General features: G+C 43.5%; 1 protein-coding gene across 1 annotated transcript in view; it reads left to right on the top strand.

Annotated features, from left to right (window-relative positions):
* RNF212 (ring finger protein 212) overlaps window positions 1–11,993 on the top strand; it is a 548,782-nt gene extending 536,789 nt beyond the window's left edge. The window contains exon 13 of the mRNA XM_030191071.1: window positions 11,801–11,993. Within this exon, the coding sequence (XP_030046931.1) occupies window positions 11,801–11,832 (32 nt within the window). The 3' untranslated portion in view covers window positions 11,833–11,993. The remainder of the gene's footprint in view (window positions 1–11,800) is intronic.
* The last annotated feature ends 853 nt before the right edge of the window (window positions 11,994–12,846 follow it).

Here is a 12,846-nt window from a genome sequence, read left to right as displayed (position 1 = left end):
GCTAGTGCAAGGAACCCACTTACAACCAAGGCATGAGAGATTATGTCAGCATAGACATTATCCAAGTATTTATTTTGTGTCTAATACTGATAACACCTAAAGCAGGGGGGTCTTAATAGCACTTAATGGCTCCAAACCCTGGGACATAAAGAAAATCATAAGAGACAAAAGAGGAAGATACTTGCTAATAATCTTAACATTGGCGGGAAAACCCTATACAGTAATGAATATATATGGACCAAACACTAATCAGGGGGACTTCTTTTTGAAATAGATGAATTACTTACTAAAAATGTTGAAGGCTCCCTATTGATAGGAGGTGATTTTAACCTCACCATGTATCCGCAGATAGATAACTCAACGCCTAACACATGCTACTCGAGACAAGGTAGGCGTAAACTCCAGGACCTCACAACACTTTGGCAACTGATAGGTCTATGGCGAAGAGATAACCCCACCCAGTACATCAATCATCCTCTAGAATTGATTTGTGGTTGGGAGACCCCTCATTTCTGGGCTGGGTAGAATCACACCAGATCCTTCTTCGTACGTGGTCGGACCACTCCCCAGTGATGCTACACCTACGGGTCAGCACACGCGTAGGAAGGCACGTGCATGGCGACTAGATGACGCGTTATTAGCTGACCCAGTCAACTTAGGATGGAGCAGCATATTAAAGAGTATATTCACTTCAATGACAATGGAGAGGTCTACTACTGCTACTACTACTTATAATTTCTATAGCGCTACTAGACGTACGCAGCGCTGTACACTTGAACATGTAGAGACAGTCCCTGCTCAACAGAGCTTGCAATCTAATTAGGACAGACAAACAGGACAAACAAGAGATAAGGGAATATTAAAGTGAGGATGATAAAATAAGGGTTCTGAACAAGTGAACAAGAGTTAGGAGTTAAAAGCAGCATCAAAAAGGTGAGCTTTTAGCTTAGATTTGAAGACAGCCAGAGATGGAGCTTGACGTACCGGCTCAGGAAGTCTATTCCAGGCATAAGGTGCAGCAAGATAAAAGGAACGGAGTCTGGAGTTAGCAGTGGAGGAGAAGGATGCAGATAAGAGAGATTTAACCAGTGAACAGAGTTCCCGGGGAGGAATGTAGGGAGAGATGAGAGTGGAGAGGTACTGAGGAGCTGCAGAGTGAATGCACTTACAGGTCAATAAGAGGAGTTTGAACTGTATGCGGAAATGGATAGGAAGCCAGTGAAGTGACTTGAGGAGAGGGCTAATATGAGCATAACGACACTGGTGGAATATTAGTCGTGCAGCAGAATTTTGAACAGATTGAAGAGGAGAGAGATGGCTAAGTGGGAGACCTGTTAGAAGCAAGTTGCAATAGTCTAAGCGAGAGGTGATAAGAGTGTGGATGAGGGTTCTGGTAGTGTGCTCAGAAAGGAAAGGGCGAATTTTGGTGATATTATAGAGAAAGAAACGACAGGTTTTAGCAGTCTGTTGAATATGTGCAGAGAAAGAGAGGGAGGAGTCGAAGATGACCCCAAGGTTACGAGTTGATGAGACAGGAAGGATGGGAGTGTTATCCACAGAAATAGAGAATGGGGGAGGAGGAGAGGTTGGTTTAGGGGGAAAGATAAGAAGCTCAGTCTTGGTCATGTTTAGTTTCAGATGACGCTGAGACATCCAGGCAGCAATATCAGACAGGCAGGCTGATACTTTGGCCTGGATTTTGACTGAGATTTCTGGTGTGGAGAGGTAGATCTGGGAGTCATCAGCGTAAAGATGATACTAAAAACCATGGGATGAGATCAGAGTACCAAGGGAAGAAGTATAGATGGAGAAAAGAAGAGGTCCCAGGACAGATCCCTGAGGTACACCAACTGACAGTGGGATAGAAGTAGAAGAGGATCCACTAGAGTATACACTAAAGGTACGCTGGGAGAGATAAGAAGAAAACCAGGGAAGAACAGAGCCCTGAAATCCAAGTGAGGACAGCGTATCAAGGAGTAGGCTGTGATCAACAGTGTCAAAAGCAGCAGATAGATCGAGAAGGATGAGGATAGAATAGAGACCTTTGGATCTGGCCAGGAACAGATCATTGGAGACTTTAGCAAGCGCTGTTTCAGTTGAATGAAGGGGGCGGAAGCCAGATTGAAGTGGATCAAGAATAACTTGAGATGAAAGAAAGTCAAGGCAATGGCGGTGAACAGCACGTTAAAGTATCTTGGATAGGAAAGGGAGGAGGGTGATGGGACGATAGTTGGAAGGACAGGTAGGGTCCAATGAAGGTTTTTTTAAGGAGTGGTGTGACTATGGCATGTTTGAAGGCATCAGGAACAGTTGCAGTGGACAGTGAAAGATTGAGGATATGACAGATAAACGGGATGACAGTAGGAGAGATAGTGTTAAGTAGATGGGTGGGAATAGGATCAGAGGAACAGGTAGTTAGTTTCGAGGAGGAAAGAAGATGTGTAGTTTCTCTTCAGTGATTTCAGAAAAGGAGGCAGGGGTTGGAGGGTTGTGAGAATGGACTAAGGGAAGGAGAGGTGGAGGTGACCTGGTTGAGAATTCAAGTTTAATCTTGTGAACCTTATCATGAAAGAACTCAGCCAGAGTCTGGGGGGAAAGTGAAGGGGGGGGTTGGAGGTGAAGGCACTTTGAGGAGAGAGTTCAGTGTGGCAAAGAGATGACGAGGGTTTGAGCCAAGAGAATTTGTCAATTGGATGTAGTAGTCCTGTTTGGCAAGACAAAGAGCAGACTGGAAGGAGGTCAGCAAGAATTTGAAATGTATGAAGTCAGCATAGGCCAGGGGCGTAGCCACGGGTGGGCCTGGGTGGGCCCAGGCCCACCCATTTAACCCCAAGGCCCGCCCAGGAATGGTGCACCCCGAGTCGAGCCGGTCTTAGGGCGGTGCGGGTGACAGGGCCTCGCGCTCTAAGAGGCCCCGCATGGCGCGCCTCCTTCCCTCCCTCGGCCCGACTCCGCTCCTCCTCCATTCTGTTCCCCCCCTCCACGCAAGAGCGTTGAACCTGTCCTTTTTCTTTTCAGTAGCAGCGAGCGACGTGAAGACACTGCTTCAAGTTCTCGGCGGCCTTTCCTCTTCACACAGTGTCCGTCCCGCCTTTACGATGACGTATTTCCTGTTTCCGCAAAGGCGGGTCGGACACTGTGTGAAGACAGGGAAGGGAGAACTTGAAGCTGGCCATCTTGCAGTGCCTTCACGTCGCTCGCTGCTACTGAAAGAAAAAGGACAGGTTCAACACACTCGTGTGCACGCGGGGGGGGGGGTGGATGGAAAGGACTCGGGCTGTTGGGGAGGTGAGGGAGGGCAGGGAGAATCGCTTACCATGGATGGGAGGGGAGGGGGGAACGGAGAGGACTCGGTGGGCTGTTGGGGAGGTGAGGGAGGGCAGGGAGATTCGCTGACCATGGATGGGAGGGGAGGGGGGAACGGAGAGGACTCGGAGGTCTGTTGGGGAGGTGAGGGAGGGCAGGGAGAATCGCTGACCATGGATGGGAGGGGAAGGGGGGAACGGAGAGGACTCGGAGGTCTGTTGGGGAGGTGAGGGAGGGCAGGGAGAATCGCTGACCATGGATGGGAGGGGAAGGGGGAACGGAGAGGACTCGGAGGGCTGTTGGGGAGCTGAGGGAGGGCAGGGAGAATCGCTGGCCATCACGGCAGGGGGAGGGAGAGGGAGAGAACAGATCGCTGGACATGAAGAGGAGGGCGGGGGTGGGGAGAGAACAGATCGCGGGAGGGGAGACAGGAAATTGCTGGACATCAGGACATGGATGGATGGATGGATGGAGGGGAGAGAGGAAACTGCTGGACATGGATGAGGAGAGGGGAGGGCAGGGGGAGAGAACATAAGGACACAGGAGGATGGTGGACATGGTGAGTGAAAAAATATCAAATAGAAAGAAGACACTGCATAAAACAGAAGACACTGGGACCAAAGCGAATAGAAAAACTAAATGATCAGACAACAAAGGTAGAAAACATTTTTTAATTCAGAATTTATTAATTGGAATATGTCAGCTTTTGGAAATGTGCATCTGTGATATTTTGCATGTAAGTTTCAATTTTTCTAGTATTGCTGCATGCTGAGTCTGACTTCTTGAGGTAACTTTCCAGTTCAGGAATTTGCCTTCATATTATTACTACTACTACTACTACTATTTAACATTTCTAGAGCGCTACACTGTTGTGTCGTGTTTTTCATGTTTGATCAAGGTGCAGTATTCTGCTAGCATGTAGTATTTGCAGCCTTTTTTGTTTTGTTTTGTTTTTTGTTTCACTAGGTTGTGTACTGGTGTTTTAGAGCCCGGTGTAATTGTAGTGCTGCCTTTCCACGCATAAGGTTGTAGCTCGTCCTGTCCTTGGAATTAGTGCTGTTATGGTTTGGTAAGGTTATGAGTGTGTTTTCGCACAAGTTTGTGTATAGTGTTTTGCAGTGGAGAGATTGTGTGTTGGCCTTACTGAGGTGGCATGAAAACATCAGAAATGGTGTAGAGCCTAAATCATGACACACTACCTCTTGAAGGATCTATATAGGGTCGTTAATAAAAGGAGCTCATTGTGAACACTATCCACCCTAAAAAGGTGTTTAGTGGCTCTACATGAGAATTGTGATATGATCCCTTGTTTCATATTGTTGACGGTCTGCATTTTCCGTATCGGTATATTGGTGTATTAGGGTCTGCCCAGTGTAATATTTATGATACAGTAAGGTTCTGAGTGTGTTTTTGCACAAATTTGTGCATAGTGTTTTGCAGTTGAGCGATTGTGGTTAGTATATGCTTTGAGCAACCACTTTATTCTTTGACATATGACACATATCTAATATCTAAAATTCTTTGACATTTGATACATATCTAATATGTAAATTTAATTAAAGGTATTAATTGTCAATGGGGTGGAGCTAGGGAGGTGCCAGACCGGGGACTGGAGGCGGGGAAGAGAGAAAAGTGGTGGACTGATTGGTATTAATTGCCTTCGGAGAAAGTCTTCAGCTAACAGAGCTTGAGGATCCTCATTAGCTAAAGTATTTATATTTTGAGGTGGAGGTATGGCAGGGCAGAGATAATTTTGTGCCCACCCACTTTAGGCTCAGGCCCACCCAAAATTGGCTGTCTGGCTACGCCACTGGCATAGGCACGGGATTTCAGCCAAAGGCGTTCAGCAGAGCGGGCACAGGAACGTAGGTAGCGGATTCTACAGCTCAGCCAAGGTTGGGGTTTGGTATGTTTTACAGAACGGGGAATGAGAGGAGCGAGAGTATCCAGAGCAGAGGAGAGAATAGTATTATAGGAAGAGACAGCCTCATTGACAGACTTGGATAACATAGTGGTAGAGAAGAGATTTGAAACATTGGAGGACAGAGTAGAAGAGTCAATAGCCTGAAGATTCCTAAATGTATTGGTTAAGATTGGACCGGACTGGGGAGGAGGGTGTTTAAGTGTGAAAGTTATCAGATGATGGTCAGAGAGGGGAAGAGTTGAGGCACAGAAACTGGAGAGTGAGCAGGTCACCCCCATCACTTTATGGGAGGGTCTTAAAGCAGTAGTAAGGGAACACTTCATAGCCCTTAGATCACAAGTCTGGAAGTTGCGCTCGGCTCAGGAAAATGAGCTGCGTAGGCAGCTGGCAGAAATTGAACAAAGGCAGCACCAGAAAGTCAGCTCGGCAGGATCCGATCTGCAGGCTCAAGCCCAAGAGCTGCGGAATAAATTACATGCTCTTGAATTACCAGACCTCTCAGAAAAGTTGGAAAAGGTGCACCAGGCCAATTTTGAGTTTGGCAATAAGGCCAGTCGATTACTAGCATATAAGTTAAAGCAGCAGATAAATAGAAATGGGATTGGGGGAATACGGGATGATAAGAGGGAACTACACTCTGACCCCCAATACTTAGAAGCCGCTTTTAGGGAATACTATGAACAATTATATACTCCAGAGTCCGTTCCTAGCCAAGAGGATATAACATTATACTTAGAAGACATTGAGCTTCCTAGGCTATCTGGAGAAGCAGAGCAGGTACTGTCAGGCCCCATAACGCTAGAGGAGATAGAACAGTCCATCAAAAACTTAGCCCCTAATAGAGCCCCAGGCCCAGATGGTTATACAAACAAATTTTATAAAATCTTTGGAAAACTGCTGGCTCCGCTCTTATTAAAGGTTTTCAATTCCCTGGAGGCGGGAACGGGTCTCCCGCTGACATGGAACCTAGCAACTATGACAGTTATTCCCAAACCTGGCAAAGACCCACAGGTTTGTAGTTCGTACAGACCCATTTCACTATTAGGAGTTGATTATAAAATTTTTACGAAAATATTAGCAACCAGATTACAAGACCATCTCCCACTCTGGTTCACGACAATTAGACTGGCTTTGTACAAGACCGCCAGACCTTTGATAATAAAAGGAGAGCACTGCAAATGATTCATAGTGCACAGTTAGCTGGATCCCCGCTGTGTGTTCTGTCCCTAGACGCCGAAAAAGAATTCGACCGGGTTAGCTGGCCGTTTCTCTTTGCTGTACTAGAGAGGGTGGGCGTCCAAGGAAGAAATGCGGAGTGGCTGAATCTAATTTACAAAATCCCTGCGGCCTCGGTGCGGGTTAACGGCTCATTGTCACAGCCATTTCTATTGCATAGAGGCACTAGACAGGGCTGTGCTCTGTCCCCGCTGCTCTTTGCATTGGTGATGGAACCATTAGCAATAAAAATTAGAACAGTGCCTGAGATTAGAGGTCCAAGATGGGGGGGATTGGAGACAAAAATTCTTCTTTTTGCTGATGATATTTTGTTAACGCTTAAGGACCCCCTGAAAGCCTTTCCTATGATAGGTGAACTGATAAGGGCATACGGAGCGGTGTCAGGTTTGAAAATTAAATTTGACAAATCAGAGGCACTAGATGTGAATGTGCCCGAGGGGCAACTAGAACTGCTGAAGTCTCAATACCCATATAGGTGAGCAACTAAATATATCCGGTACTTGGGGGTCAATATTCCACGCAGACTAGAAGAGATTTTTAAAAGGAACTTCCCAAATAAAGTGTAAGCCCTGTTTGGGGAACTAGAGAGATGGGAGGGCCTGACGATATCCTGGATGGGAAGGATTAGCGCTGTAAAAATGATAATCCTTCCAAAGTTATTGTATCTTTTTATGGCACTACCAATTTCTCTACCAGATGAATTCTTGCGCGGCCTACAGAGGAAGGTATTTTCCTTTATATGGAAAAAAAGGCCACCCCGAGTACAAAGCGAGGTGATGTGTCAGCCAAAAGACAAAGGGGGAATGGGGGTCCCTTCCTTTCAGGCTTATTATCAGGCAGCCCACTTGAGAATTTTAGCGATATGGATGCAAGATACAAGAAAACCATGGGTTCAATTGGAACAGAGATGGGTGGCACCAATAGAGCTATCCCTTGGCTCCCAAAGCACAAATTGATAGAAATTGCTAGGAACAGTCCAACTCTACTTAAATGGCCCTTAACAGTCTGGATCGGGATTAGAGAGAGCTTTTTCCCAGGGCGCACATACTTTAAAAACATGTTTTTGCGATTTGCTCCCCAGTTTGGGCCAGGGCTCTTGGACTCTGCTTACCGTGAGTGGGAGGCCATGGGCTTATGTGAATTAGGTCAGATGTGTGAGGAGGGAGAAGTTTCTTCTTTTTCAGAGCTGGGTCGGGAACATGGGCTCTCCCCTCTGCAGGCTTTTCAGTATTACCAAGTATGAGACTTTATCAAACGGCGAGCAGGGGGGGAGCTTGGGTTGATAGAGACATTACTGGAAAAGGGGCTCCGCAGAGGAGGAGGCAGAGGAAGCATATCTAGAATCTATAAAGCGTTACTATCGCCCCGCAACCCGGTAGAATATTATTTGAAGAAATGGGAGGTAGCATTAGGGGCTCAACCTGAACCTTCTCAATGGGCTCGGGCAATTAAATTTCTGCTTAGGGTATCAGTTTCAAGTGCGATGATGGAAAATGGGCACAAGATTCTATATAGCTGGTACTACGCCCCTAGCCGCTTGGTGCAGATGTATAAACATGGGTCGGCCCTTTGTTGGCGACAGTGTGGTGAAGTGGGAGACATGGTTCATATATGGTGGACATGCAAATATGCACAAGACTATTGGACTGAAATCTTGAAATTTTTGCAATGACAGCACTTGAATACCCTAAGAGAATGGACTGTTGTCTTTTACATTTTAAGCCACCTGGAGTCAAGCAGATTATCCATAAGTTTGCTACACAAGTGTTGGTGGCAAGTAAAATGATGCTAGCGGCAGCATGGAAAAAACCACTGCTTCCAAGACTGCAAGATATCCGAGCAAAGCTAAACACAATTATGTCAAAACTTACAGCAATAAGGAAAGGGCAAATAGCCCAACACCAAAGAGTATGGGACTTGTATAACAAATGGTCCTCCACTCAACATGTATAGCTTCTCACTGGGGTGGGGGGGATTTCAAGGGAAGGGTATTTTTTTTTTTTTTTTGTTACATTTGTACCCCACGCTTTCCCACTCATGGCAGGCTCAATGCGGCTTACATGGGGCAATGGAGGGTTAAGTGACTTGCCCAGAGTCACAAGGAGCTGCCTGTGTCTGAAGTGGGAATTGAACTCAGTTCCTCAGGACCAGAGTCCACCACCCTAACCACTAGGCCACTCCTCCACTCGAATGGAGGGAGGAGGGTAGGGGATTTAGATCTTACTAGGCAGGTAGAAAGTATTGTTAGAAATATTCAAGTACCATATTTAGTTTGCTGTTATCAAAGTTTACACATTACTATAATGTGCAATAATGATATGGGAAGATCCTACTGTATTTCAATGATAAAATATAAATAAACAATTTTTTTTAAAAAGCATTAAGAGATTAAAAATCTATATCATGAGTGCTGTGGTATAAGTTTTTTCAAAAAAAGATTGGGATTTCTGCTGTTAGCCTGTTCCATACAGCATTGATCTTTGTTTTTTTGTATTAGAATCTGCTTCGACTACTGCAATCTGCTTCTTGCTGGCCTCCCACTTAGTCACCTCTCCCCTCTCCAATCGGTTCAAAACTCTACTGCCCGTCTCGTCTTCCGCCAGGGTCACTTTACTCATACTACCCCTCTCCTCAAGTCGCTTCACTGGCTCCCTATCCATTTTCGCATCCTGTTCAAACTTCTTCTACTAACCTATAAATGTACTCACTCTGCTGCTCTCCAGTATCTCTCCACACTCGTCCTTCCCTACACCCCTTCCCGTACACTCTGCTCCATGGATAAATCCTTCTTATCTGTTCCCTTCTCCACTACTGCCAACTCCAGACTTCGCGCCTTCTGTCTCGCTGCACCCTACACCTGGAATAAACTTCCTGAGCCCCTACGTCTTGCCCCATCTTTGGCCACCTTTAAATCTAGACTGAAAGCCCACCTCTTTAACATTGCTTTTGACTCGTAACCATTCGCCTCCACCTACCCTCCTCTCCTCCTTCCTGTACACATTAATTGATTTGATTTGCGTACTTTATTTTTTTGTCTATTAGACTGTAAGCTCTTTGAGCAGGGCCTGAATTTCTTCTATGTTTGTGCAGCGCTGCGTACGCCTTGTAGCACTATAAAAATGCTAAATAGTAGTAAAAGTAGTATTTATTTATTTATTTATTTATTTATTGTATTTGTATAACTGGCTATCCACCTGTTTTTAAAGCCAGTTTAGCAGCCATATTTGGCTGCGTGAAAAGGTGGGATATCTTTGACCGGTTTAAAGATAATCAGCTAAGTCCAAATATCACCGTAGCCGGTTATCTTTAAATCGACCAAAAATAAACCAGATGTTCAATGCCGGTCACCGGAAACAGCCTGACATTGAATATCCGGGCTCAGCGCTGACTGCGAGAGGTAGTCGTTCTAACTCCCGCAGTCTGTATATCGGTCCCATTGTCCATATCTTCCTTAGGCCTGGTCAAACTTTGTAGAACCTCCTGACCGTTAAACCTCTGTTTTTACAGGGCTAATACAGTGGAGGAGTGGCCTAGTGGTTAGGGTGGTGGACTTTGGTCCTGAGGAACTGAGTTCAATTCCCACTTCAGGCACAGGGAGCTCTTTGTGACTCTGGGCAAGTCATTTAACCCTCCATTGCCCCATGTAAGCCGCATTGAGCCTGCCATGAGTGGGAAAGCGTGGGGTACAAATGTAACAAAAATAAAATCCAAGTACTGTAGCTTTAGCACAGTCCACTCAAGTCATAATTTGAGTAATATAAAATCAGACTGATCTCTTGTTTAATTGAAACCTTATTATCTATAGATATAAATAAATTCTTTGCTCTCATCAGTGTACGATTTCACAACTCCACAAATTAACATTAGCTATAGCAATGTTTCCAAATCTTTTTGCCTTTGTCATATCCATCTATTCACTTTGCATACTGTGGTGGTAATGAGACATCAACACTCCCATCTTCAGATCTCACAACTTTGTATTGCCTATGTCTAAATTATAAAACATAAATTCATTCTTTGCAGTAGAACAGTCATAAGGAAACAGAATGCTGCTATCAATATCAGATGTCATTTATGTCATTTCTTCAGTGCTCTTGAGTAGAGAGGTGTGGTAGCCATGTTAGTCCACTTTTAAAGGTAATCAATAGAAATAAAACATGGAAAAGAAAATAAGATGATACCTTTTTTATTGGACATAAAAAAGGTATCATCTTATTTTCTTTTCCATGTTTTATTTTGTTTTATTTCTATTGATTACCGTCAGTGCTCTTGAAACCATTTAGATTGTACAAATATGTGGTATATCAGATAAAAGTGAAATGTGAAAGAGGACCCATTTTCTTTTGCTCACTACAATCCATACTCTGCTAATACAATAGATTAAGCAATTTGTCTTCCTCATTTGGGATTTTGCCACAAATGTTATCTCCTTGGCCAAGGTGTGTACCGCCTGCTCTGATAACATTTCCTGTGGGCTCAATGCAGCAGACAGAACACCAAGGTGATGTCAGAGGCTAGGGGATTTTGGTTTCTTTTATCAATGGCGCCCTGAGCCAGTGCTTCACCTTGTCCAATGGGTATGCTGGCCCTGACCATATTACTATTTGGTGGTGCTTCAAAAAGGATCCAGTTAGCATGTGAAAGGTCCTATAAGCCATCAATATCAGTAGATGCAGATGTTGTCTTCAGGGAGCATTTATAGTTCAAATAACCTTTTTTATCCATAAAATATTTTATGGTTTAATTTTTCCCAATGTTGAACACCACTGCTGAAATTTATTCACTGTTATATTTAAAAAGAAAATTTAATGCTAAAAATTCAGATTGGATTTATGGTTTAGCCAAGTGAGTATTCTTCCTGCTGTAGCATACTCTTTAGATGCATTGGAAAGAGCTGACAGATGAATCCATTTTCCATCATCAGTATTAGCAATTTTTTATTCTTCGAAAGTCCTTTTTATGGTGACAGTGGAAGATTGGATGACATCACTCATTACTCTGACGCTGCTGACATACAATAGATGCTGTTGGCAACAGCAGGGATTACTCCTCATAAGTTTTTAGGAAAAAGTTGAAGACATATTTGAGAAATCTTTTGTCTAGTAGATTTTTTAATTTTTAGTGTGAAGTAGTATATTGATTAGTTTAATCAGTATCTATTGTTTCTTTTTTTTATTTTATGTAAAGATGTAATATTTTACATTTTGTATTTCTTCTACTCTATAAGCTGCCTAGGATCATTTGCTTGGATTAAGCGGTATTGTAAACTTAAGACATTATAAAAAATGCAACTATACTGTTTGTGATGTGAGATTTTTTCTTTGTTTTTAATAGGATCTACTACTTCTAGAGGGATGTCCACTTGACAGATGATCACAGGTTAATAAAATGTTGGGATTATTTCATAAACTTGTCAGAGTACATTCAAAATCATTCTGTTGCTTAATGTTGTATTTATATAAAACTGTGTTGAAATTATATGAAATTAAAAATTAGTCAAAGAATTGTATTTGTCAATGTATGTAAAAATGAGCAACTTACAAATGATCTGAATAATAGGTGCAGTATTTTTAAATGTTGAAGCTATTTAAAATCTTGTTCAGTTTTAATTTGTAAATTAATTCCTTTGTATCCAAACATTGATAATAAACTAGTTTTATTTACATTAATTTATTAGATGCATTTCATATCAAAGCAGATTCATCTCTTAACTTTGCAGTGTCTGTTTAGCCATACAAGTGTATCAGGTACACACTAGAACTCGGCCTATACCAGAGATGTGAGCTGAGCTGTGTGTGTGATTCTGCACACCAAATGCAGCTACATGGTGATAGCTGCAACAGCAGAACCTAAGTCTCTACAGAGAAGAAAGCATCTCGGACTTCAGCAGTGAGTGGTATTGGTGGATTTGTAATATTAGGCACCACAAAGTATCATGGGGGAATGGCGTGAGTGTCTTTCAACTAAGACTTTGACAAGTCACTTAATCCTCCATTTGCTCAGATACAAACTCAGATTGTGAGCTCTCCAGAGACAGAAAAATATGTATTGTACCTGAAAGTACGCCACTTTGATAGCTTTCAGGCTTGCAAGCGGTATATCAAGAAAAATTAAAACTAGATAAGTTACTCTACTCAGAGCTAGGAATAAGCAGCAGTGGATAATAGGGTGCATGAACTAAGCCCTGATATTCCTACTTGCCCTAAAATCTTTGTGGGTGATGAGCTCAAGTCAGTGGTCACCTAATGGGTATACAGTTACGAGACAGGGGTTTGTTACTGGGCTGCCATCCCCCTATCCTTTTACTTGGCACTGCTACTTGAATGTACCTAAATCTGCTATATAGTGCGTTTCACCTCTGACCCAACATTTGTATTTCT

This window comes from Microcaecilia unicolor, chromosome 2, assembly GCF_901765095.1.
Source record: "Microcaecilia unicolor chromosome 2, aMicUni1.1, whole genome shotgun sequence".
Taxonomy (NCBI): Eukaryota; Metazoa; Chordata; class Amphibia; order Gymnophiona; family Siphonopidae; genus Microcaecilia; species Microcaecilia unicolor.
Note: the sequence above shows the minus strand (reverse complement) of the source record. Positions and strands in the feature narration are given on the sequence as shown.